This window comes from Cetorhinus maximus, chromosome 34, assembly GCF_964194155.1.
Source record: "Cetorhinus maximus chromosome 34, sCetMax3.hap1.1, whole genome shotgun sequence".
Taxonomy (NCBI): domain Eukaryota; kingdom Metazoa; phylum Chordata; class Chondrichthyes; order Lamniformes; family Cetorhinidae; genus Cetorhinus; species Cetorhinus maximus.
Window position 1 is genome coordinate 3,173,877 of NC_135912.1, and position 27,401 is coordinate 3,201,277.

At 47.8% G+C, this 27,401-nt stretch overlaps 1 protein-coding gene across 3 annotated transcripts in view; it reads left to right on the plus strand.

Moving 5' to 3' along the window:
• trappc14 (trafficking protein particle complex subunit 14) overlaps window positions 1–27,401 on the plus strand; it is a 79,709-nt gene that overhangs the window by 25,630 nt on the left and 26,678 nt on the right. For 2 of the 3 annotated variants that reach the window (XM_078533839.1, XM_078533838.1), the window contains exons 2-4: window positions 14,428–14,523; window positions 24,149–24,278; window positions 25,650–25,736. In XM_078533839.1, the coding sequence (XP_078389965.1) occupies window positions 14,428–14,523; window positions 24,149–24,278; window positions 25,650–25,736 (313 nt within the window). Of the gene's footprint in view, window positions 1–14,427; window positions 14,524–16,234; window positions 16,355–24,148; window positions 24,279–25,649; window positions 25,737–27,401 lie in introns of those variants that run through there. The other variant, XM_078533840.1, reaches the window with a different exon arrangement.

The following is a 27,401-nucleotide window of genomic DNA, read 5'->3' on the forward strand; positions in this document are numbered from 1 at the left end:
ATTGGGGACAGGCAGGAAAGTGGAGTTAAGGCCACAATCAGATCAGCCATGATCTTACTGAATGGCGGAGCAGGCTTGAGGGGCTGAATGTCTCTTATTTCTCTTATTTCTCTTATTTCTCATGTTCTTAATTCATGACTACATTACACAACATTGAAAGGGCTTAGGTGTGATTTACTCACTTCTCTCCCCCCCGCCCCTACCCCCATTCTTCTTATGAGGCTAAAATAGACAGCATTCCTCAGCTGACCTTGCCTAAGTTGTAGTTTTACATACGCGCCAACCAAGCAGAGGCTTACTGGAATAAATCACTGAGAGTGTCGGCCCTATAACTCACTTGTGCTGCGGGAAGATGGTTAAGTTCTTGGGCCTGACATTGCTGGGGTTTATTTTCCAGTAAAGCACAGCCCCTGCCTCCTATTCTATAATTAAATGCAGCCTGATTACAAACGTTCACTGTAACTCATTACTACAGAGCACTTAGAATCTAAAATATTTATACCGCTTCATATTTCATGCTGGGGCAGAGCACATTCATCAATCTCAAATAATTTGCAATTCGGTTTAATCCTTTGAGTGCTAAGAGCCCCTGGTGCTGATGAGCATCATGCAGCCCTGAAGGCTTCTTCTGTTCAGCCCATCGTGCCTGTGCCAGCTCTTCCACAGAGCTATCCAATTCATCCCACACTCCCTGCTCGTTCCCCGAAGCCCTGCGAATTTTTTTCCTTTTCGAGTAATTATCCAATTCCCCGTGTGAAAGTTCCTCTTGAACCTGGTCCAAGTTGACCCGACTCGCTGTGTTTTTTTAAAAAAAAAAATCTCCAGGTTTTTTTTTTTGCCAATTATCTTTTTAAGTATTCACAAAGGGACAGTGAATGGCTGAAAAATTCTGACTGATCCCTAGGGTATGCTGTTTTTTTTTTCAATTTTTGGCATTGCCTTTCTTTTGATCATCAATTTATGAAGCGAGGTTTGGACCACTGAAATGAAATCAGAAGTGGCTTCGAACACAGAGCAGCTGAACAGTCTTCGAACAGTCAGACAGCAGCTGAATAAGATATCCCACTTAGCGTGCGATGGGGACTGAATCCCAAACTGGAGCAGGTTGAAACGACTTGACGATTTCTATTTCTGCTTGTCAGGCACGCACAAGAATTTCTTGTGTCTGTGGATTTATATTGAATGACGTTGAATAGAATGTACAGGACAGAAACAGGCTATTTGACCCAACTGATCTATGCCGGTGTCTATGCTCCGCATCTTCCTATCACCCACTTTCCATGAAAAAGTGAAAAGAAATGTTTATTCAGCTTCCCCTTGAATGAATCTGCACTATTCACCTCAACCAGTGCTAGCGAGTTCCACATTCTTACCGTTCTCTGTGTAAAGCAGTTTCTCCTGAATTCCCAGTTGGATTTATTATTGACGATCTGCTATTTATGGCCTGAACAGTTATAACCTCTCAGTTCTGACATCATCCTTGTAAATCTACCACATAACGTGAGCTTGGTAGCTGGCACTGTCCAACTTGTAGCAACCAACCGAGTCTCTTCACCGCATGTAGCTCTGAATCTGTATTTTTTTTAATGGGGATACTATCTATTGTGGACCTTTGGAGCAGGAGACCATTTGGCCCTTCAAGCCCACTCCTATTAATCATGGCTGACAATGCCTTGATAGCTTTGACCAAGCTTTTGTCCACCTGTCCTAATACCTCCTTATATGGCTCAGTGTCAAATCTTGTTTGATAGTCTCGCCTGTGAAGGGCCTTGGGACATCTTCCTGCATTAAAGGCGCTTTATAAATGGGAGCTGATGTGCGAAACCTATTAAAGTTTAAATTCAATGCAGCTTCACTGCTGCGATGAGGAATGGGTTGGGGTGACTGACAGAACCTGCCATTGTCATTTTTTATGGGCAATTTTCACCAAGGACGAACACTTTTTTTTTTAATCCGCCCTGCCGATTCCTCCAAACGTGGAAAGAATACACATTTCAGCCACTGATCAGTCAACCTTGCTTTAATTGGATCAGAGGGTGCTATAATTTAACTGCATGGCTAACAGCCCATTGCAGGCAGTAATTCAGGCGAGCAATTGCCCCTTTATAAGCCATCAGAGAAAAGCATAGCTGGAGCTACTAACAAATTACATTGGGAATCAAAGATGGATTACTCCTTTTAGCTTGCTGGCAAGTGCTTGTTACTTCAAGTCCCTGATTTATTTTTTCTTTTTAAAAAAAAGTTTTCTTGAAACTTTTACTGCTTGGGGAATAGAATAGAACCATAGAATGGTTACAGCATGGAAGGAGGCCATTCGGCCTTGCTGACCCTCTGCAACAGGTCAAGGCGTTGCCCTGAGGAATGAGTCAATCAGGCTCAAAGCTGCCTGGTTTAAATTTCAAACAAATGCTTGGCAGTTAACTGTCAGTCACCATCAGTAGTGCATTCTCCATGGCAACGCCACTTGCCAACCGTCAGCACTCTCTTCAAAATGAGTATAAATTGTTGTTTTTTTCCCCTTTATATTGGCATTCTTGCAAGTATCCTGATGAGTGCAAGGTGAAAAGCTAAGCCATGCCTCTTTTTTTCAGCAATATTTAAGTTCTGTACTCCCAAACGACTAAACTAGATCAACTGGCCAGTCGTCTCATCATTGTTTACGGAATCTCGCTGTGTGCCAATTGGCTGCCATGGTTCCTTAATTTCCACTGCACTTCAAAGTGAGTCGTTGTACTTGGAAGTATTTTTAAACACAGGAGGGCCAGCTTATTGAATGAAAAAGTTGGCTTCTCTCTGGAGTTACAGCAATCCAATCGTAGTGGTCCATTAATTAAATAAAAGGTTGATATCCAGATCCTTTCAGGATTCTTGCAGCGGTGAAAGGTGCGTGGGCCTACACACACTCGATTCCTTCAAGGTACAAGCCCAAGGGACTGAATGGCCGCTTCTGTTTCCTCTTGTTCTTAGGCAGCCCCTGGGGGGGTGGAGGATGACTTGCTCCCACTCTGGTTCGATGGGTTCTGAAATGGCTGATTAGTCCAATGCGCGATCTGCAAACTCTTGAGACATGCAGGGCAGCTTATGCTCGGAGGGTTGGGTAGATGGGGTCGTTTGGAGGTTTTTTGCACTCCCTCCAATGCTTTAACTTCACCTCTGCACATTCCTGAAAGAAGCCTCTGTGTTCAGTGCCTTACAGAATCAGCCTTCCTCATTTTGGTCGGTCAAAGGTCCAGGGCCTCCAATGAGTTGGTGGGGATTTTTGGCCTCTTCAGGGATGCTTTGAGGACAGCCCTAAAGCGTTTCCGCTGTCCTCCTGGAAGTCTCCTGCTGCGACCAAGCTCTGAGTCTGCTGTCAGGCATACGAACAACAGTCCTGTCTGGCAGAGTTGAGTTCTGAGTGATTAGTTCCCAATGGTCAGTCAGGAGGTTACATGGTCATGTTGCTGGCAGGTGCCTCACAATGCAACTTTACTTCGCAGTGAATCAGATAGTTGGCAGGATCAATACAAATCCCTGACTCACGTCTACCCTATCATTAGTCACCAGCTTATCCTGGTAAAGACTTGGAAGCAGATTCAGAATAAAGTGTGATCGTCAAACTAGAGAGGGACGTGGGAAGCAATTGAAATTGGAAATGAGCGTTTAAAGGATTACGTCTTTGTAACAGAATGTTATAATTGGTTGCTGGCCTACCAATGTGACGTGTGTTGCAGTTGTCACTGAGTTATATATAAGGTACATACTGGAAATGGGCAATGTAAATGACTGCACTGTGATGTTGAGTATGTTTCGCTTAGTTTAGTAAGGACTTTGGCAAGCAGTGGTGATGTTGGAGGACAACATATTACTGTCTTTTGCAACAGTTATTAACTGGTGCTGTTTGTGGGCAGATGACATTTTCGCGGATTAATTCCTTACATAATTTATTTTGGTGCAGAATTGACGCTGCATTCTTCCAACAAAAATGACTTCAGCTTCCCCTTTTCCCTCCCCCACCACTTGGTGTAGTGACAGGCGGTTTTAATATGTTTAATAGAAGTGGCTGACGATTCCGCTGCCCATCTCACCTGCTGAAGGGGAGGCTTATCTATCTGTGATGCATTTTGATCCAACAGATAATTACAATCAAAGTCTCTCATCTAGGACATGTAAATGGGTTTCGAATTGGTTCTGCAACTCAGTTTGCATTGTGGGGTATGCTATGGGTTGGTATTTTTCTCGTTTAAATGTCCTGACTCCTTTCTACAAAGAGGCTTATTTCCCATACTATCCGAATGGCTTGCAAATTTGCATTGGAGCGTAGGCCTGGCAACCAACATTGCTGGCAGTCACTTGGTTATTGAAGTTTCTGCAGGATTCCCATTGCATTTCTCAGAAGAAGGAAATTTTACACTTTAGCCTTGCTCCATGCAGGCTAAATTAACTAATCAAATTTATTTACACTTATTCGATGCATAAAGAGTAGAAATATTGGGTAAGAGCTCTTTTCTCTGATGTGCATGTACTAGAATTGTGTTAAGTGAAGGAGTAACTTCCCCCTTTTAAGTTCCCTCTGCAAACTTGAAAGGAATCCTTAGTACTGTATGAAGTTCTCTGCACAGCAAAGTTACTATCTACCTTATTGGGTGGTAGTTTATACAGCATGGAACCAGGGGAAGAAAGCTGTGTATGCAGCATTGGTTTAAAGGCGCAGCCTGTGACCATCTTGTGGCTGCTGCCATTTTCTCAGTAGCTGGGGGAAATACCTGTCGAGGTCAAATGGTGGAACAAGAATGCACCACTGGTTTGAACAGGGGAGGCCATTCAGCCCCTTGAGCCTGCTCTGCCCAATCGATTAGATCATGCTGATCTACACCTCAAATCCATTCGGCCGCCTTAACCTCAATGCTCAAATCTCCATAGAGTCCAATATCTGGAAGTTTGAATCATCTCTTTTTTAAAAAAAAGTTATTAGCTGAAGGACTGACGAGATTTCATGTTTTAAAACTTTTACTAACAAATGACTAATAAAAAACACTTGACTCAACACTATTTCCTTTCTGTAGGCAATTTATACTTTAAACTACAGAAAGTGCCATTCTCCTTGTCCACTTATTGCCCATCACATTCTCCAAGGAATTGCACTCCTTTTAGCAAACAGTTCATAATTACTCCCAGCTTCCAATGGGTTCCTGTATCAGCATTTTGCGAGTAGTAACTTTGAGTGACTGCTTCCAGGCACTTTCCTCAGTTTTTGGAGAGTTTCTTCAATCCACCGTAAGCAGTAAAGCGTGTTCCGATGTCGACCCTTTCCTCTGGCCAGGCCGGAACGAATCTCCTGGGATCCGTAGAAGGCCGCAGGACGTGTCTCTTCGACTAAAGACTGTATTCCCCCCCCCCACGTCCAGCAGTGGTAGCTCGCAAAGCCAAGCCGCCTTCTCTCTCTGCTGATCGCATAGAACTGCTGTTTCTCTGCCCGCCCACTCTTCTCTCTTCTATTCAAAAGCCTGCGGCCGCCAAGCCTATACTTTGTGAGCACAGCTGCCCTGGCCCTTTGTCCCAGGTGTGAGCATTTCGCACCTTTCAGCAAGTTCCTTTGTCCTCTATTCCATTTTACCTCAGATTAAAAATATAGCTTAGAACAATGTTATAACTCCCGATATTGTAACTCCCTTACCTAATAAAAATCTATCAATCACGGTATCGAAAGCTCCAATAGGCCCCCAGCAACTCTAGCCTTTTGGGGGAAGAGTGTTCCAAGATTTCCACTGCTCTTCTGGAAATAAGTGTTCCCTATTTTCCCATCGAAATGGCCGAGCTCAGAATTTATGATTGTGCCCCCTTGTTCTTGATTCCCCGATATGAGGAAATGGTTTCTCAGAAGCAACGATATCGAATCCTTTTAACGTTTTTAAAACACCTCGATCAGATTACCCCTTGATCTTCTATTCTCGGAATGCGAGCCACGTTTCAGCAATTATTTGATCCTTGGTAACGTCCTGGTGAGTCTGCAAGGCCAGCGAATCCCTGCGGAGGTGCTGTGTCCTAAAATGGGTGTACTGTTCCAGATGACAAAGGATCTGTACAACCATTTGCCCTTTGTTAATCCATCCTGCCTGAACCATACTGGCTCTCTATAAGGGCCTTTATGTTTCCTGTTGGTAGCATCGTGAATTGAGCCTCGCTAGTTTGAAAGAGCACCTCTTTGTGGTGACCCTACTGCCCACCAATACACAGGTGCTGTTTGTTTGTGGAGTAATTGTTTTATCATAAGTGCTCTCTCCAATGAACCCAGCAGTCAAATGTGAAGCAACAAGCTGCACCAGAGTCGAATAGTGAAGTTCTCATGCCTTGGATGATTTAGCTGCATGCAGGCTAAAGTAACTAATCAAATTTATTTACATTTAAACAATTCACAAGAGTAAAAGTATTGGGTAAATGCTCACTGCACATGCCATGCACGCACCCCACATACCATGCATGCGCATACACGCAGTCCTGTGCCAAGTTTTTCTGTGGTTGCTATCAAAAAGGTCAAATGAATTGCAGGACAGATGTGGGACAGAATATGCAGACATTGATCACCATAGACTAAACGTCCTTTAGTTGTGTCTACTTGGCCTTGATTCTTTCCAACGTACTCCGCACAGCTGAAAGGTACGATTTTACACTGGTATTGCATTTTGAGAAACGCCACTCTGCTCTCAGCACCATTTAGCACTTCAAGACTCTTGTGGTTGGCAGGAATCCAGGTCAAGGAGTAGAGACGAATGCCTTGGGGAGACAAAGTGCACGTTCCTGAAACCAATGCAGAAAGTGCTTTGCTACAACCATTTTAAAACCAGGTTAATGGAGCATTGTGTAGAATTCTTCAGTGCTCGGGACTAAATCCCAGGGGAGTCGAGAAAAGACCTTCCAAGTAAAAGAACTTTGCTTTTGAACGTCGGGGGCAATGTAGAGCTCAGAACAGTTTAAATTGTCAATTTACTGAGTGCTTGACTGGATGCTGTGACCTTCACAGTCTTGGTTTTGAAAAGATTATTCTTTGCGGACAGATCCCATTGTGGAGTTGATCAGCAGGTCATACATCAAGAATCCTCCTGAGGCAATCTATTAAAATTACTGTTTTGCAATCTTATGTTCTCCAAATTGCTGTGTACATTCATGAGCAGGCTAATGAGATTTCTTTTTAATAACATAAAACAGACTCCAGCTACTATTAGTGCTGAGGGCCTGGTAAAAGCTGCGGTGACCCTTGTACTGTCTCATTCTGTCTGTCTAGCTTTTTAAAAATGACAGAAGAGCAATGCAACTGGGCGAGGATTCTTTTGTTTCACATTAAACAGTTGTTTATCTTGCCAGCATTTTAATCTTTCCTATCCTACTGTTTTTTCCATGAGACAGATAAATAATGAACTGGGTGTGAGGACATGTTTAACAGCTTAAGTGTTACTTTGATTTTTTTCTCCTCCAGCTTCTATGATTTCACACTCCCCTCCTTCCTGGTCCTTCCCCTCCCTCTTTTTTCTTTTCCCTCCTTTCTCTGTTTCTTTATTTCCCTATTTCTCTCTCATTCCCCCTCTCTCTCTCCCTCTCTGTTTCTCTCTCTCCCCCCTTTATCTCTTTTTTTCTCTCTCTCTCTCTTCCCCCTTTTATCTCTTTCTCTCTCCCCCCCTCTCTCTCTCTGTCTCTTTCCTCTCACCTCTTTTTCTCCCTCAATCTTTCTCTCTCTCCCCCTTGTATCTCTTTTTCTCTCTCTCTCCTCTTGCCTCTTCTTCTCTCTCAATCTTTCTCTCTCTCTCCCTATCTCCAACTTTCTGTCTCTCTCCCCTCGTTCCCCTTTCCCCCTTCCCCTCTCGCCCCTTCTTTCCCTCCACCCTTTGCTCTCTCATTTCTTACCACCAACACGCCCCCACCCGCCCACCCTAGACACATTAACACAGCGTGGGTCATCCCACGGTACCTGGCTCTAGTATGTGTTTATTTTCACTTGTGGGGCACCTCGAACCCTTCGATATAGGAGATGCTTCAGGTAAACAATAAAATGTTGAAATCTGCAGTAAAACCCCAGGATGCCAAATGTGCAACAGCTCAGGCAGAGTTAGAAAGAAGAGCGGCTGTAGCTTGGGAGGGAGCCTCTGCATTCCTCAATATAGGTGCGGCATGAGTCCACTCAGTAACAATGCTCAGTATTGCGTTCTGATTGTCAGCATTTCACCATTTCCAGTAAATTGAGACCACCAATTAATCTCACAGCACGGTAAGTGCGGGTTTGCTGCACTGGTTACTGTTGAATTCTCCAGAGTCTCCATAAAGTAAATGTTTTTCCTAGCATAGAGTCAAGGAGCTCAGGATTCGAACATGATAGTCAGCCTGCGGAGTGTGTTTAGCCGAGCAGAAAGTTGAACTTTAATTTGCTATGTCTGTTCCTTTTACCTGTGATTCCCGCCAATCCGGCAACAGTAACTTGTATTTATCTAGCACCGTTAAAGTAATAAAGCAGCCCAAACTTTGACGCCGAGCCACATAAATGCTGGCCAAGCCAGCGATGCCGGAATCCTGTGAAATAAAAAGGGGCAATATTAGGGACAGGTGACCAAAAGGCTGGTCATTGAGGTCGGCCTTAAGGAGCGTCTTAAAGGAGGAGAGAGAGAGAGAGAGAGATGGATGGAAGGTTTAGAGAGGAAATTCCAGAGCTTAGGGCCCAGGCAGCTGAAGGCACGAATGCCAATGGTGGAGTGATTAAAATCAGGGGATGCCCAAAGCCAGTGGTGCATTAGCAGGTGTCACAGAATAGTACAACATGGGCCATTCCGCCCGTCATGTCTGCCCTGGCTGTTGCAATGAGCAATCCGGTTAGTCCCAACTCCTTCCCTCTTCCCCCAATTTTTTCTCCTTTCAAGTATTTGTCCAGCTACCTTCAAAGGCCACAATTGAACCTGTTTCCACAGCCCTATCAGGGAGTGTGTTCCAAACCTAAACCATTCTTTGCGTAGAAAGGTTTTCCTCATGTCGCCCCCTGGTTCTTTTGCCAATCACCTTAAATCTGTGTCCTCATGTTATCAATCCCTTTACTGTCGGAAAAAGTTTCCCTTTACTTTCTTCGCCTAAACCCTTCATGAATTTAAATACCTCTTATCAAAACTCCTTAACTTTCTCTGCTCTAAGGAGCTCGGTGATGCAGTTGGTGCAAGTTTGACTTTTCCCCGCTGTCAACATGAAGCAAAAACAAAGACTTGCAAACAATTGGGGGTCTTTTCTTCAGATTGGAGAAGCTGGGGTTGTTGTCCTTGGGGAAGAGAAGGTTGAAAGGAGATTTGACAGAGGTGTTCAAAATCATGAGGCGTCTGGACAGAGTAGCTAGTGAGAAGCTGTTCCCATTGGTGGGAGGATGGAGAACCAGAGGGCACCAATTTAAGGTGATTGGCAAACAAAGCCATGGTGACAGGAGGAAAAACATCTTTACGCCACAAGTGGTTAGGGTCTGGAAATTTGCAAGGGCTGCTTGATGCCACACTCTGTCAAATGATTCCTTGATGTCAAGGGCAGTCGAGGATCTTTTTCCCCTGAGCAGAGAGGTCAATAATCAGGGGGCATAGATTTTATGTTGGGAAATGTGATGCAAATTATGGTCAACTAATTGAGTGCTGCGGTCTGGAGAAGACCAATTACTTGGAAGAGATAAAAATCAATAGATGTGGTTAGAAGAGTGAGGAAGTCTTTGAGGGAGAATGGGAGAGACTTTTTCTGTCACCTGGTTTTTTTAAATAAGAAAGGATGAACGAACTAGGAAAATGGCCTGGCTGCACCCCTAAAAATTCATAAAAGAATTTGAGTAATGCAACATCTGAGAGAGAGTCAGGTATTCTGGTTAATTATTCTCTATCCAGAAGGTCACAGTAAGGTAGTGCCTTGGTTTTAGTGCCTTGGCTGCTGTTCTCTTTAGGAAAGGATGGAAAGACAAATGAGTGGGTTAGATTAAGAGTAGAAGTTGAAAGATCAAAAGGCGTTGCTATGTACAGTTGGAAAGATTCAGCTAGTCAAGTACAGACATTGAAAACGAAGACCCAACAGCCTTGGCAACAGTTGAAGGAGAAATTGAGGGTAAAAATAGACGAGGAAGAAGAGAAATCGCACGGGTGGATGACATTGAGTCATGGACTGAGGGAAGCTGGAAGAAAGCCAGAGAAGGAAGCAAGGCCTTGCTAAGGGCCCCACTAATATTATGGTGACAAGTAACGAACGTTCTCTATAGGAAATGGCGGCATGCCATTCAGCTCCCCCAACCTGTTCCACCACTCCGTGAGATCATAGCTGATTTGCATCCTAACTCCATCCACTCACCCTAGCTCCACATCCCTTAATGCACTTGGCTAGCAAACATTTATCAGTCAGAATTCAAATTATTGATTGAGCGAGCATCTACTGTTGTTTGTGCTAGAGTTCCACACTTTGACTACCCTTTGTGTGGAGAAGGGTTTCCTGAAAGATCTGGCTCAAATTTTAAGGGTTTCCTTGTCCTAGTGCCACCCCACCCCAGCATCGGGCAATGTTTCTAGTTAAACAATTCTTTTCAAAATCCTCCCAATTGGTTTGTTCCAGGGAATATGAGCCTAGTTTACTGAATATCTCCTCACGATCTGTCCCTTGGAGCCCTGATTTTGCTGATTCTGCACTGCACTCCTTCCAAGGCCAGCGCGTCCTTTCCAGGGTGCGATACCCAGAACTGTACACAGCAAAATAAAAAAACTTGCATTTAGATAGCATTTTTCACCACCACCAGACATCACAAAGCACTGATGAAGAGTCTCTCGGACTCAAAACGTTAACCGTTTCTCTCTCCACAGATGCTGTCAGACCTGCTGAGTTTTTCCAGCATTTTCTGTTTTTAATCACACAGCACTTTCCAGCCTAGGAAATCTGTTTTTTGTGATGTTGATTGAGGAATAAATATTGGCCAGGACACCAGGGATAACTCCCTCGCTCATCTTCAAAATAGTACCTTGGGATCTTTTGCATCCATCCGATGGGGCCTCGGTTTAACATCTGACCCAAAAGAGGGCACCTACAACAGTGCAGCACTCCCTCAGTACTGCAACTGGAGTGTCATCCTGGATTTTTGTACTCAAGCCCTGGAGTGGGACTTGAACTCTAAACTTTGTAACTTGGAGGCGAGAGAGAGAGTGTGCTACGAACTGAACCACGGCCGTGAGTGCAGAGGTGGTCTAACCAGGGTTTCAACCCTCCACTATTCCTAGCTTCCGCTATTTAAATAATACTCAAATCTATCCCTTTTGGACTAACTTAGCTGCATTGAAATCCCATCTGCCACAGCTTAGCCTACTTGTTTAATCTATCAACGTCTCTTTGTAATTTTATGCTTCCATCTACACTACTTGTTGTACCATCAACCTTTGTGCAATTGGAAACTATGGCCCGTGTTATCTAAGTCATTAGATAAAAATAGTGAATAGTTGAGGCCCCAGCACACACTCTTGTGAGACGCCATCGGTTAATTCCTTCCAATTGGAGTGCAGTCCTATTATTCCTACTCTGTCTTTTACTGCCTAACCAGTCCCTTCACCAGGCCAACCATTTGCCTTCAGGTCTGTGAGCTTTAACTTTAGCTAACTGTCCCTTACGAGGAAGTCTCTGCCGAGTTCATGCATTTCTGACCCTATATTTAAATATGGGCATTGTGTCGTGAAGGCATTAGAAATATCAGTGAAACAGTTTGCACACTTGACATCAAGGGATGTGGAGATAGTGAGGGAAAGTGGCATTGAGGTAGATGATCAGCCATGATCTAATTGAATGGCAGCACAGGCTCGATGGGCTGAATGGACCATTTCTGTTCTGATGTTCCTACACTTTAAACTGTAAGGAGGGCGACAGGAGGACAAAGGGATGCTCTGACGCTCCAGTGTACTGCGCCAATGAAGTAGTGAGTTGGGGGCTGATCCGTTCTGGCTTGTGAATGGCTTGTATTGTTGAAGTGCAGGTGAAGAAATAGAAGCTGAGGTGAAGTAGGGGTGGGAGAAGGCTTGTGTAGGGCATAAACACTTCAATTGACCAGTTGTGCCAAAGGGATCATTACCTGAAGAGAAAAAATTGGCAGGGCTACGGAGAAGAGATGGAGGAGTGGGAATAGGTGAGATGCTGTTGCAGAGAGCTGGCATGACACAACAGGCCGAACGGCCTCCTCCTGTGCAGTAATCGTTCTATGATTCAACGTAAATGATGTCGCCCATACATCTAATGCTTTTTTCTATTCTTCCATGGGATATGGGCATCACTGGCAAGGCCAGTATTTGTTGCCCATCCCTAATAACTGAGTGGCTTTCTTGCGAGGCCATTGCAGAGAGCAGTTAAGAGTCAACTACGTTGCTCTGGGTCTGGAGTCACTTGTAAGCCAGACCAATCAGCACCCTTTTCTGATGCGGTGTAAATTGTTGCACCCTTTGAAATTTGGTATTTTTGCATCTGTCCTGATGAGTTTAAGGTGAAAAGCTTCAACAACTTATCTCTTTCTTCAGCAATAAACAAAACTTTGTAGAGCTCTGAGGAAAGAGCCAAGGGAGTGGGACTAATTGGACAGCTCTTTCAAAGGGGCGATGGGCTGAATGGCCTCCTGTTGGGCTCTATCATTCTTGTGAGCACTAGCTTCCATGTTACAAAGCCATTTGGAATACAGGCAGCCCAAGGGAGCACCACTGGAGCCCACAATTAAACAAGAGGCTCATTGCCTGACTTCGTTGACTCATTAATCAAGTCTGTTCATTGAGGATAATTAACAGGCTGGATGAAGAGAGGGGGTGATGTGTGGATGATATATGAGCTGGATTCTTGACTCTCCAGACATCCTCCCCTAATTACCTCCCACGGGCAAGCTGCATTTTGTCAGCATTATCTTCAGACTTTTTTGCGTGCTGTTGCTACTCGCAGCATTCCTCTTGTGAATCTAGCACGCCCGCAATCCTGTCGCATTTTGCTGATAGATCCAGAGGGCTAGCAGTGTAATGAGCTTTTCTCCTTTTATAAACCTTCCCCCGAGAGAGTCTCGCTTCTGCTGTTGCAATCGATTTGCCTTGTGATGCAGTTCTACAGTAGGATTTGTATGTCAGCACCAGCAGTGAAGGTCTATTGATGGATGAACCCAGGAGTCAGTGCCATTTATAATGTGGGACAACTACATCCTGGAGCTTTCCTAACGTACCTCGCTCAGATATTGGCCAGTTCTAGAAACTTAGAGCCTCTTGATAGTGTAGCATGGATGAAGCAGCTGTAATATTAACAGAAAACAAGAGAAGGCCAGTGAGAGAAACGCAATATAGGTGAAGAAACCTTGATTAAGTGATTAATTTCCTGCCTGTTTGTATATGTGGCCAGTCATGGGTTCACCTAATTTTTACAAATTTTGGATGATTTCTGAGTTCACATAGAAATCAAATGGACATATTGGAAAAATTGAATGTTTGTCATTTATCAAAAAGGCAAGTTTCATTTCTATAGCACCTTATCACAACGTCTTGTCACAGTTCAATAATTTTTGGAGTGCAATAGCTAGGCATGCATGACAATGGTTTCCTGTTGACTGAACTGTTTTGGTATGAGTTGAGGGTGGGTTGGGAAGGGGGTAAGAGTGTTAGCCTGGATACTAGCAGAAATCCCATTGCTATGTATGGCGCTGCGGGAATGCGAATGGGCAGACAGCGCCTCGGCTAAAAGTCCCGTCCAAAGGATGGCACCTCAGCAGCACAGCCCTGCACTGGAGAGAAGGTTTTGTGTATGCTATTGGGTGTTGCTATGGGATTCGAACCGAGCACTGCACCTGCCTAACCAAGTGCTTCTTTGCCTCTGACGTACTTTTGGGGACGTCCTGAGGTTGTGACAGGCTCTATAGAAAGGCAAGCCTTCATTCTTTTTGCCTTGGTTGAAGGCCGTTATTGAACCCGTTGAGTTTTTGTATGACCGCAAGGGTACCGAACGTAGAATCACAGAATGCTAAAGCACAGAAGTCAGCTATTTGGCCTAATGTCCTTGTGCTAACTCTATGATAGAGCTACTCAGTTACCCTCACTGATCTGTTCCATCCCCTTAGTCCTGTAATATTTTCCACATCAGAATATTACTGAAAAGAGAGAGATGGCGCCGACATGTTTTCATTTTGCAATCGTCAGGACAAATGCAAGAATGTCAAATTTCAAACGATCACAACAAATTATACTGCAATAATATAAATTGTTGGAAATTTGGCATTCATGTGTTTGTCCTGATGAGTGCAAGTTAATAAGTTTCGGCAACACGTATGCCTTTTCAGCAATATTCACGCTCTGATCGACCAAGCAACATCAGGATGTGCTTTAACAAATTGGCCGTTGCCGTGCGCTTAACAAGGGCCCATGCCCCATGTGGTATCTCATTGTTTCTGTTTCTCTTGTTCTCCAGACTGTGGTGGAGGAACCGATCATTTCCAACGATGAAGTCATTTTCCCCCTTTCAGTGGCCCTGGACAAGCTCCCGGTTGGAACTGTAAAGGCGAAGGTGAGAGACTTAACTATTATGTGACCATGCGTCAGGCACTGTTCAGAGTCAACTCCGCTTGCCGAAAACATGCTAGTGTCTTATGTGCCCTCCTCAGAAATTTATCTTTCCACTGTTAAGGGGCTGGATCGCTCGGGATATTTTGCTTCTGGGGGAGGTTGCCTTTTCCAGTACTCCGACTTTGTCTCCCCCTGAAGGTGCAGATTCTTTCCATTCCTGTTGTCCAACCAAATGGCCTCTGGTCGAAGGAATCGAAAGATCAGCCTGTTTCTGATTGGTGAGTGTCAGCTGTGGCTCAATGGGCAGCATTCTTGCCTCTGAGCCCTGAGGTTCTGCGTTCACCTCCTGGAACTAGAGCATGAAAATCTAGGCTGCACCCCTGTCCAGTACTGAGGGAGTGCCACACTGTCGGAGGTGCCATCTTTCAACTGAGACGTTAAACGGAGGCCCCATGGGGTGGATGTCGAAGATTCCACAGCCCCAATTTCGAAGAGGAGCAGGGGAGTTATCCCCAGTGTCCTGGCCAATACTTATCCCTCAATCAACATCACAAAAAAACAAATTATCTAGCCATTGTCACATTTTGTTTCTGTGGGAGCTTGCTGTGTACAAATTGATTGCCACATTTCTTTCTTTACAACAGCGACTTCCAAAGTGGTTTATTGGCTGTAAAGTACTTTGGGATGTCCTGAGGTCAATTAGATGCAGGAATTTCTTTCTAACTCTCAAAGCAATAACTAAATCTTATCGAGAGACAGTCAACAGTTCATTACAGCGTAATATTAACTATGGTCTCAATAGTTAATTATTGTTAAGGTATTTCGTTTCTTTTCATGTGTTTAGTCATATTAAAAATGGGTGCGGTTCACTACCTCATACACAGAACTGATTTGAACAGACAATTTGAGATGATAATATGTTAACTTCGCAAAGCTGGAGACAGTACAGCGACAGTAGAAATGAAAGCAGAGGTCAGGAGCATGCATCATAACAGAGAGAATAATGGAAATGATCAAGAAGGGCTGAGAACAGAGCAACTAAAGCTGTGGAGAATAGCAATACCTCAGAGAGAGGGAGGGGGGAAAAAAGAGAAACCTCCCACCCTCCTCCTCCTCAGTCTATCACCATAGAATATTGTCTATTAAGACAATAGTCTTAAATGTCTATTGGCTTCAACTGCTCTTTGTGGTAGTGAGTTCCACATTCTCACCATTCCTTGGGTAAAGAAGTTCCCCTGAATTCCTGATTGGATTTCTTGGTGACTATCTTAAATTGATGGCCTCAATACTCTTCCCCGCAAGAGGGAACATTCTCTCTGTATCCACTCGATCAAAACTTTTCATAATTTTAAACTCCTCTATTAGGTCACCCTTCAACGTTCTTTTCTCATCAGGCAAGAGACCCAGCCTGTCCATCCTTTCCTGATATGTATACCCACACGTTTCTGGTATCATCCTTGTAAATCTTTTCTGCACCCTCTCCAGTGCCTCCATATCCTTTTCGTAATATGTCGACCAGAACAGCGCACGGTACTGTAAATGTGGTCTAACCAAAGTTCGATACAGGTATAGTATAACTTACCCACTTTTCAATTCTATCTATAGAAATAAAGCCTAGTGCGAGATGCCTTCCCCGGTTGAATAGCTTGCTGGTCCTTACTGCCTGGGTCTCCCATGAAGAATGATCACATTCCTTCAATAGAGGAACCCATTAAACCCCGCCAATGTAGAATTATAAGAGGTAGAGTCAGACTCGCCAGCAGTGGACATCTCATTGAGACTCTGCTTCCTGCTCCTTTTATGGCTGAAAGTGGAAAAAACCTACCCATCAGGTAAATGCTTGTGGGGTGTGCCGACACGCCGTACTAAATACACGCTGTGTGAAAGTTAGGAGCCACGTGTTGATTTAGGCATTAACCAAGCCTTTTAAAGCTGTCACACTAATGATCCATTCTCCTCCACCACTGAAGTACATCGGCGATGGTACACAGTGTGTACCATCTACAAAACGTACTGCAGCAACTCAGCAAGGCTCCTTCGACAGCAGCTCCCGAATCCACGACCTCTACCACCTGGAAGGACAAGGGCTGGAGGTGCATTGATACACCACCACCTGCAAGTTCCACTCTAAGCAGCACACCGTCCTGACTTGGAAGACCATCATCTGTAAGCCCCCCGGGCTCCCTCCAAGCCACACACCACCCTGACTTGGAACCGTGTCGTTGCTCCTTTGTCGTCGCTGGGTCAAAATCCTGGAACTCTCTTCCTAACAGCACTGTGAGTAACACGGACTGCAGGTGCACATGACTCCAGATCCACAGCAGGGTGGTTGACTCTTAACTGCCCTCTGAAATGGCCTAGCATGCCCTGAGTACAAGAGCAATTAGGGATGTGCAACAAATGCCAGCGACACCCACATCCCATGAAAGATTTAAAAAAAACCTTCACAAGGCGCCAGCTAGCGAGTTAAGGTGCACCTTCGCAAGGCGCCAGCTAGCGAGTTAAGGTGCACCTTCACAAGGCGCCAGCAAGCGAGTTAAGGTGCACCTTCACAAGGCACCAGCTAGCGAGTTAAGGTGCACCTTCACAAGGCGCCAGCTAGCGAGTTAAGTTGCACCTTCGCAAGGCGCCAGCTAGCAAGTTAAGGTGCACCTTCGCAAGGCGCCAGCTAGCGAGTTAAGTTGCACCTTCACAAGGCGCCAGCTAGCAAGTTAAGGTGCACCTTCGCAAGGCACCAACTAGCGAGTTAAGGTGCACCTTCACAAGGCGCCAACTAGCGAGTTAAGGTGCACCTTCACAAGGCGCCAGCTAGCGAGTTAAGTTGCACCTTCGCAAGGCGCCAGCTAGCAAGTTAAGGTGCACCTTCGCAAGGCACCAACTAGCGAGTTAAGGTGCACCTTCGCAAGGCGCCAACTAGCGAGTTAAGGTGCACCTTCACAAGGCGCCAACTAGCGAGTTAAGGTGCACCTTCACAAGGTGCCAGCTAGCGAGTTAAGGTGCACCTTCACAAGGCGCCAGCTAGCGAGTTAAGCACAGCATGATTCTTCCCGAAATAAGCGCATCGCTGAAGGATGGTGTAACCTGTAACTTGGAAACTAACCTTGATACAGGTGGTTACTGTGTTGTCGCTGATGAAATCCACTGCACCTTTTAAATGTGGAGTTTTTAAAGTGGTGTGGAATCTAAATGTGTTTAGGGAGTTGGTATTCGTCACATGAAGCAAAGGAGGACTCAGAGCAGTTGGTTGGAGAGGCAGGGTTACTGAGTTGAAATGCGTGAAACCAGGGTTAATGATTAATGACCCTTTGCTCTCAAAATGGCTGGGGTGTCAATTGGAATTTTCACGCCGGAGATTGATATTTTTGTTGGATTAAGAGAATTAAGGGACATGTAACCAAGGCCGGTGGATGGAGTTAAGATATACATCAACCATGATCTAACTGAATGGCGGAACAGGCTGGAGGGGCTGAATGGCCTCCTCCTGTTCCTAATGGAGCACAGGGTGGGATAAATATAGATGGGGGAAGAATTGGATGCTAACTGGCAATGATAGGTTGATGAGGAGGTGGAGCGAGGGAGTGCCTTCAAGTCAAGGGACTCGCATTTTTTTTTAATAGGAGACAAAATCCACATTTGAAAAGCAAAATGGAAACTATTATTTGAGGTGTTTGGAAGTGATTGTGTCTCTCCAGTATAACTTGCATATTTACTGAGGTGTCGGAACATTGGGAACTCATTGGATGGACTGAGTTTGGCATTGGAGGTCTGGCACATTCTGGTTGATGAACTAATGCAAGCCGTGATTCCCTCTGAGGGTTAAAAGAAAGATCTCAGTGCCTGCAAGTTTAGAATTAATTTTGATTAAAATTGCATTTACCTGTTCCCTAACATTACGAATGGACACCCCACACACTTAAATGACTGCAGCCATTGCTAAGCTGCGAAATGTGGGTAAACTTTCCCCCCAAACTTGGTGCTACCGAAAACTGAATTGTGTTGTGTCTCTTCGGACCAATGCGAGGGCCTGTGAGAGGGCAGGGGAGATTTACCAGAATGGGCCCCACGGATGAGTGATTTTAGCCACGAGGTTAGGCTGGAGAAGCTGGGATTGTTCTCCTTGGAGGAAAGGAAGTTGAGGGGAGACCTGATAGAGGTGTACCAGATGATGACAGGTTTGGAAAAGAGAGACAAAGAGAATCTATTCCCATTAGTTGAAGGTACAAGAACTAGGAAATACAGCTTTAAGGTTTTGGGTAAGATATGTAGGGGGATGTGAGGAAGAACTTTTTTACTCAGCGGGCGGCAATGACCTGGAACTCGCTCCCCACGAGGTGGGGATGGAAGCAGAGACGATGAGTGATTTCAAAAGGAAATTGAATGGGCGCTCGAGAGAAATAAACTCGCAGGGATACGGGAGAGAGAACGGAGAGATGGGACTGATTGGGTTATCTGTCGAGAGCTGGCATAGACTGTGGGCTGAATGGCCTCCTTCCAATGAATATTACCACCTCCATCTTGGGTTGCTAATCCTCCAGGAAATGTCCTGGCGCTGCCAGTTAAAAAAATGAATCCTGGAGCACTGAGTGAGAAATTGCGAGGACATTAAAAAAAAGTGTGTCTTTTTCTAGGACTTTTTCTTGGTCTTTCAGTTTTTGTGGGAGGAAGAAAAGTTGCTTGGCTGGCCTGGGTGGGAAGCTATATGGTGAAACCTCCAGGAAATGTCTGGCTGGAGTTGGCAACCGAAGCTCGCCCTGTGCGATGTGGGGGCTGTTTGAAAATAGACAGAGGAAATGCACCATGACCTCATTCTTCCCAGTATCCACTGTGGGGGTTGACTTGGAAAGCCAAATAACCTGTGTGACCAAGTTTCAACAATTCTATTTTGAGAACCGACAGGAACTAAGGGAAAGCTTCATAAATCAGTCTTTTCTGTTCCATCCCTGGAATGTACTCTTTGAGGTCAGCTGGTAAACCAGAGAGGGATTGAAACTGGACCCTGACTTTCTTTCCTGTTTCTGGCTCCTTATGGATGGTGCAACTTCTCAAGCCAGTTAAGGTTAAGGGTGCACTTGCAGTTCTGTAGTGCCTTTCATGGCCTCAAGTTGTCCCAAAGTGTTTTGCTGCCGATGTAGAACGTTTGAGGCGTTGTCATTTGTTGCAACGTAGGAACCGTGATAGCCAATTTACGCAAGACCCCACAACCAGCAATGAGGTAATGAACAGATAATTTATCTTCTATGTAATGTTGACCAAGGGGTGAATATTGGCTGGGGCACAGGGGAGAGCTCCCCTCCTCTCCTTCGAAACAGTGGCCGTGGGATCTTTTACGTCCATTGGAGATGGCAGACAGGGTCTCAATTTAATATCTCATCCGGAAGACAATCTCTGGCAGTGCAGCACTCCCTCAGTACAGCACTGGGAGTATCAATCTAGATTTTGTGCTCGAGTCTCTGGAGTGGGCCTCAAACCCACAACCTTATGACTCAGAGATACATGTACTGTCGACTGAACCATGGCTGGCACCATTAACAGACGCTCTTAATAAGCGTACTCATTTAATAATGAGAGGGTTTCTAGTCTATTTCTCCGGAACCCCGAGGGATTCGGGGATTTTAAAGTGACGGAGGTTTGTGGGTCATGGAGTGCCCTTGGGCACTGTCGTTTCACCTTTAGGATCTGCTCTGAAACTTGGCATTCGACGTCCAGCTGTGAATGCTCCATGCAAAATAAATTCCGGCAGTCTCAAATCTGCCCACTCGGAGGTGTGGAGTAAACAGGTGGGGAGAGGTATTGTCATTGGGTTAGTAACCAAGAAACCTAGGCGAATGGCCTGGGGGAATGGGTTTGAATCTCACCACAGCGTCTGATGGAATTTAAATTCAGTTAATAAAATCTGGAATTGAAAGCTAGTCTCAGTGATGGTGACCATGAAACTATCATCGATTGCTGTAAAAACCCCATCTGGTTCACTAACGTCCTTTAGGGAAGGAAATCTGCTGGTATGTGACTCCAGACTCTCCGCGATGGGGTTGACTCTTAACTGCCCCCTGAAATGACCTAGCAAGCCCACTCAGTTCAAGGGCAATTAGGGATGGGCAACAAATGCTGGCCTTGCCAGCGACGCCCATACCCCATGAGAGAATTTTTTAAAAACCCACTCTGGTTAGCTGGTGGGAATGATGTCACTGGTGCGCTCAGTGGCTATATCTTGACCCAGAATGGAGGATGAACGAAGAGTTTGCTAATCTGCTCGAGGAACTGACTTATCGCTGTAAATTTGCCAAAACCACTTGTGACTTGGTGCCTCAATATTACAGCAGCAAGTGTACAATTTCTCTGCTGTTGGGTATGTTGCCCGGTTTTGGGTCTATATTGGAATGCCTTGTTGGAAGACTTGATTCCCCCAGCGGAGAGGTTAGTTAGCAGGGGGCACAGATTGAAGGTGATTGGTAGAAGGATTAGAGGGGATATTCGGAAAAGCTTTTTCACCCAGAGGGCGGTAGGTGTCTGGAATTCGCTGTCCGGATTGGTGGTTGAGTCAGAAACCCCACAGACCAAGTGCTGGGAGGTGGGATTGGAATGGGCAGCCGATGCAGAAACGATGGGCTGAATGGCCTCTTTCTGTGCCGTAACTTTTTTTATGGTTCTTTGCCCGGCTCCGTATTGGACCCAGCTACAAGGACTCCATATTGGGCTGTCCTTGCAAAGTGAGGCAATGCAAACATTAGGTTTGGCTGGTTGAAGTTAACCAAAAAGCAAGGTCCAGTTGAGTCACCAAGATGCTGGCACAGTTGCATGTCTAGTCTAGCCGGTTGTTGATTCTGAGCCACTGAGAACTTGTGTGTTGCTTTTACAGTACAGTGTGTACCTGTTGCATACAGTATGTGTCTCTCCTCCCCCCGCCGCACCACATTTACCACTGGCCCGGTCTTGTCGTGTATTCGAGTTCCTCTTAATCCAGAGGAACAGCTTCGATGCCTCCTCCAACTCATCTTCGTGATGTACCACTTCCTCACCTCTGCCTCTTTTCACCACCAACCATGGCCTCTTGCTGAGGTTTCTCCGTTTTACAAAACATTAGAGCCAAGTGTGTCCGTGGAGCATCAGTAAATGTATGGCTGTATGTTCATGTTGGTCTGTGTTTGCTGCTGAACAGAACGAGCTCTCCTCTCTCTCTCGCCCCCTCTCTCTCTCTCTCGCCTCCTCTCTCTCTCTCTCGCCCCCTCTCTCTCGCCCCCTCTCTCTCTCTCGCCCCCTCTCTCTCTCTCGCCCCCTCTCTCTCTCTCGCCCCCTCTCTCTCTCTCGCCCCCTCTCTCTCTCGCCCCCTCTCTCTCTCTCGCCCCCCTCTCTCTCTCTCGCCCTCTCTCTCTCGCCCCCTCTCTCTCTCTCGCCCCCTCTCTCTCTCGCCCCTCTCTCGCCCCCTCTCTCGCCCCCTCTCTCTCGCCCCTCTCTCTCGCCCCCTCTCTCTCGCCCCCCTCTCTCTCTCGCCCCCTCTCTCTCTCTCGCCCCCCTCTCTTGCCCCCTCTCTCTCTCTCGCCCCCTCTCTCTCGCCCCCTCTCTCTCTCTCGCCCCCCTCTCTCTCTCGCCCCCCCTCTCTCTCTCTCTCGCCCCCTCTCTCTCTCTCGCCCCCCTCTCTCTCTCTCTCGCCCCCTCTCTCTCTCGCCCCCCTCTCTCTCTCTCGCCCCCCTCTCTCTCTCTCGCCCCCTCTCTCTCTCTCTCGCCCCCTCTCTCTCTCTCGCCCCCTCTCTCTCTCGCCCCCTCTCTCTCTCTCGCCCCTCTCTCTCTCGCCCCCTCTCTCTCTCTCGCCCCCTCTCTCTCTCGCCTCCTCTCTCTCTCTCGCCCCCTCTCTCTCTCGCCCCCTCTCTCTCTCTCTCGCCCCCTCTCTCTCTCTCGACCCCTCTCTCTCTCTCGCCCCCTCTCTCTCTCTCGCCCCCTCTCTCTCTCTCGCCCCCTCTCTCTCTCTCGCCCCCTCTCTCTCTCTCTCGCCCCCTCTCTCTCTCTCGCTCCCTCTCTCTCTCTCTCTCGCCCCCTCTCTCTCTCTCGCCCCCTCTCTCTCGCCCCCTCTCTCTCTCTCTCGCCCCCTCTCGCTCTCTCGCCCCCTCTCTCTCTCTCGCCCCCTCTCTCTCTCTCGCCCCCTCTCTCTCTCTCTCGCTCCCTCTCTCTCTCTCTCTCTCTCGCCCTCCCTCTCTCTCTCCTCTCGTCCCCCTCTCTCTCTCTCGCCCCCTCTCTCTCTCTCGCCCCCTCTCTCTCTCGCCCCCTCTCTCTCTCTCGCCCCCTCTCTCTCTCTCTCGCCCCCTCTCTCTCTCTCGCCCCCTCTCTCTCTCTCGCCCCCTCTCTCTCTCTCGCCCCCTCTCTCTCTCTCGCCCCCTCTCTCTCTCGCCCCCTCTCTCTCTCTCGCCCCCTCTCTCTCTCGCCCTCTCTCTCTCTCTCGCCCCCTCTCTCTCTCTCGCCCCCTCTCTCTCTCGCCCTCTCTCTCTCTCTCGCCCCCTCTCTCTCTCTCGCCCCCTCTCTCTCTCTCGCCCCCTCTCTCTCTCGCCCCCTCTCTCTCTCTCGCCCCCTCTCTCTCTCTCGCCCCCTCTCTCTCTCTCTCGCCTCCCTCTCTCTCTCTCGCCCCCTCTCTCTCTCGCCCCCTCTCTCTCTCTCTCCGCCCCCCTCTCTCTCTCGACCCTCTCTCTCTCGCCCCCTCTCTCTCTCTCGCCCCCTCTCTCTCTCTCGCCCCCTCTCTCTCTCTCTCGCCCCCTCTCTCTCTCTCGCTCCCTCTCTCTCTCTCTCTCGCCCCCTCTCTCTCTCTCGCCCCCTCTCTCTCTCTCGCCCCCTCTCTCTCTCTCGCCCCCTCTCTCTCTCTCGCCCCCTCTCTCTCTCTCGCCCCCTCTCGCTCTCTCGCCCCCTCTCTCTCTCTCGCCCCCTCTCTCTCTCTCGCCCCCCTCTCTCTCTCTCGCTCCCTCTCTCTCTCTCTCTCTCGCCCCCCTCTCTCTCTCTCTCGTCCCCCTCTCTCTCTCTCGCCCCCTCTCTCTCTCTCGCCCCCTCTCTCTCGCCCCCTCTCTCTCTCTCGCCCCCTCTCTCTCTCTCTCGCCCCCTCTCTCTCTCTCGCCCCCTCTCTCTCTCTCGCCCCCTCTCTCTCTCTCTCGCCCCCTCTCTCTCTCTCGCCCCCTCTCTCTCTCGCCCCCTCTCTCTCTCTCGCCCCCTCTCTCTCTCGCCCTCTCTCTCTCTCTCGCCCCCTCTCTCTCTCTCGCACCCCACCTCTCTCTCGCCCCCCTCTCTCTCTCGCCCCCCCCTCTCTCTCGCCCCCTCTCTCTCTCGCTCCCCCTCTCTCTCTCTCCTCTCATCCCCCCCCCTCCTCTCGTCCCCCTCTCTCTCTCCTCTCGTCCCCCTCTCTCTCTCTCCTCTCGTCCCCCTCTCTCCCTCCTCTCGTCCCCCTCTCTCTCTTCCGTTGCCCCTCGCGCGCTCTTCCCGACTGCCCCCCCTCCATTCGCTCACCTCCCACCATCCCTCTCATCTCCCCATCTGTCCAGTTCTCCCCCCCCGCCCTCTGTCTCTCTCTTTTACTTCTCCTCCGCCCACCATCCTCTCCTTCAACACTGAAATGCTGCAGCCGCAGCCTTACTGCACCATCTACTTAATGGCAGATCATCGTCACCGTGTGGAAACAGGACCGGGAGAAAGCGGAAGTGCGGGAGCACGGCTACCTGACCATCCTACAGAACCGCAACCCCTCGCAAATCTTCCGAGAAGATCAATACTCCTTTAAAGCTCAAGGTAGGCGAGTGGCAGACAGCCCAGCAATATAACACTGCAGAGAGAGTCAGGAATATTGTACAGACATCCTGCAGAAGAGTTAAAGCCAAGTATGTTTGCAAAAATAGCAAGGTCAGTGCAAATAGGATGTTTATTTTGTTCTTACTTCTCATCAACGTGAAAGATGTCTACACTGAGGAGTGGAAACATTTCCCTTGTTGCGCTGTGGTTGTGGAGTGTGTGCTTGTGTGGAACCTACATGTAGACCCAGGTACAATCATCAGGTTCAACCACCTTCTAAGCTGTTGTATCTGAGTTCCTCAAAGGAGTAGGAGATTGTTAAGGAGGGTGCTTTCCAAGTACTTTTCCATTTGGCTGCTTGTCCCTGAGCTGAGCCTCAGACCCTGTACCCTTCCCGCCAGCCATTCCTGTCTCTGCCCACGTGCTGCTGATGCCCTCATGTTGCCTCCCGCCTCCCAAGTTTCCTCTGCTCTCCTGGCTGGCCTGCCCACCTTCCATTCTCCAGAAAATGAGCCCGTCCTCAAGCTCTGCTGCCTGTGTCCGAACTTGCACCGAGCCCCATCGACACGCCTTGCTGACCTACGCTGGCTCCCGGCCCAGCAACACCTCAGTTTTCAAACCCCATGCCCATCCCCCTCCCCGCGTCTTTGTCACCTCCTCCTGCTCTGCAACCCCCCGAGATCGGTTGGGGAGGAGGCAGACGCAAGTAATGCTGTAAATTCTGTAAATAAATCCAATCTTAAATTGAAAAGATCGGCGCCTGGTTTCTGACTTCACTCCTCCTGAAGCCAGGTGGTGAACAGTTGGGATCTGGGATGCTCGACCTGGAAAGTTGGCCGAGGGCGATTTAATAATCAGGAAAGGAGTTTAGACAGGATTTGGAATTTGCAGGGTTGTGGACAAAAAGTTAGGGGTGTGCCAGCAAGCACCACCCCCTTTTCAACGGGGCAGTATAGACGCAATGGGCCGAATGGCTTCCTGTTGTCCCTGTAAAATTCTAAATCCCCAGACTGGTTTGGATAGCTTTGCCAGAAAGTAGTTAATCCCCCTCGAGAGCTGGGTACAATTGAAGGGGTCTCCGTGCAAAGCAAAGACGATTGCCTCTGGATTATAAAGTGTGGACGGTTGGCGGGGAGGGAGGGTGGCAATGGAAGACAGGTGGGACCAAGTTGACCAACGGTTATACGACATGCCCGATATACAGTTCCTCCTGACACCAATGGAGCAGGAGATCTGATGGAGCGAATGACCGATTGGAGGCACTTGTCTGGCGTCCCTGCCCGAGTTGGGTTTCCCCTTCGCTGTATGTTTTGAATGTGTGATGACATTCATTTATGCTTTGTTTTAATGTCTCTTATACCCCCCCTGCAGTGAGTACGTTGCTAACAGTGCTACCGCCTCCGACGGTCAAGTGTCGACAGCTCAATGTCTCGGGGAAACAGCTGACCGTTCTTAAAGGTAATGGTGTCGACCCACTTTGCAGCAATTGCCTTTCCAGCTCTGCAGAAACATCCCCTTTAACATGCACAGTGGGCCAATCGCGCGTTAAAAATCAGACGATTTGAGTGCGTTAGCGCACAAATGTTATCGTGTGTGCTGCTCGGACCGAACCCACTTGAAGCACTCGATGTTTCAACCTTCCTCTGCAGCTCTCACCAGCCTTCTGGGTTTTGTGTCATAATCTTCAAAATGTAGAGCAGTCAGAGGACTAAGACTGAGCTGCCCTGTTATCTTACACCTGCAAAGACTTGACATAAGAACATCCAGCATAAAAAAAAACAAGCCATTGGGCTCCATTCCTCTTCCTCTCACTCCCACCACCATATTCCTTTCTCTCTCATGTCCTTTATCCAGCTTCCCCTTAAACGTATCCATTCTATTCACCTCCACCGCTCCCTGTGGCTGCAAGTTCCACGTTCTCACCACTCTCTGGGTGAAGATGGTTCCCGTGAATTCCCTGCTGAATTTGTTACCGACTGTCTTATCTGGAGGAGATCCTGTGGCACAGTCGGTACTGGCCCTGCCTCTGAATCGGGAGCTCCAGGTTCGAGTCCCACCCAGGACTCGATGGCCAAGGAAGGTGCGTTCGTGACGTGGCCAAACCTGCAAACCTTTCAAACACTCGCCAGTGATGGGCAGTAAGAACGGGAGAGCCTCCTGGTCAGCCATGGAAAGAGATTGGAGCCTACTCCACCACTATCCATAGCTCCAGGCTACAACACACACGGAAAAGTGCCACTGCAATTTGGGCTCCCTGGGTGAACTATAACACCACCACCACCACCATCTTACCTTGATCGCCCCTCATTTTGGATGCTCCCACGAGTGGAAATTCCACTTCCTCCCTCTCAGTGCGGTCAGCCCTTTCTGTGGCTCTCCCCGCACCCCCTCCCCGGTAAAGTTTACTGTTCTGCTCCCTGCAACGTGACAGGGTGTTAAGAGGCTGCCTTGTGGGTCAAAGGTTGCAGAGCGTGGAACACCTCTGACTACCCCTTGATCAAGTAGTGACGTTGGCTGATTCTCTCCTCTTTCACTCCCCCACCCCACCCAAAGGCGTGTGGATGTTAAGACCGCTACCTTCCTGCATGATCTCCGTTCAGTCGGTGCAGAGTAACCGTGTGCCTTTTAAAACGTGTTCGCTCCACCCCCCTCCCTAGGCTGAGCACCGGCGGTGACCTGCCTGGCCCTGAGTTGCTCAGTATCACGATCATTTGGATATTAAGATCATCGGGCCTGACCGATCGTTCTCTCGAGTCATGATCAGGTCAGACACGGAGGGACTATCGGCCGTGGATACGTGCCGATTCACTTAATTAAAATTTGTCAAGCTTTTGAAAGCTTTACTCGCCTTCTGTTAACAAACGGTTTAGAATCATAGAGTTGTTTACGGCACAGAAGGAGGCCTTTCGGCCCATCGAGTCCCTGCCGACTCCCTGTACAGCAATCCAGTCAGTCTCATTCCCCCCGCTCTATCCCCGTATCCCCTGCGAGTTTATTTCCCTCGAGCGCCCATCCAATTTCCTTTTGAAATCATTCATCGTCTCTGCTTCCACCCCCCTCGTGTTCCAGGTCATTACCACTCGCTGCGTAAAAAGGTTCTTCCTCACATCCTCCCCTGCATCT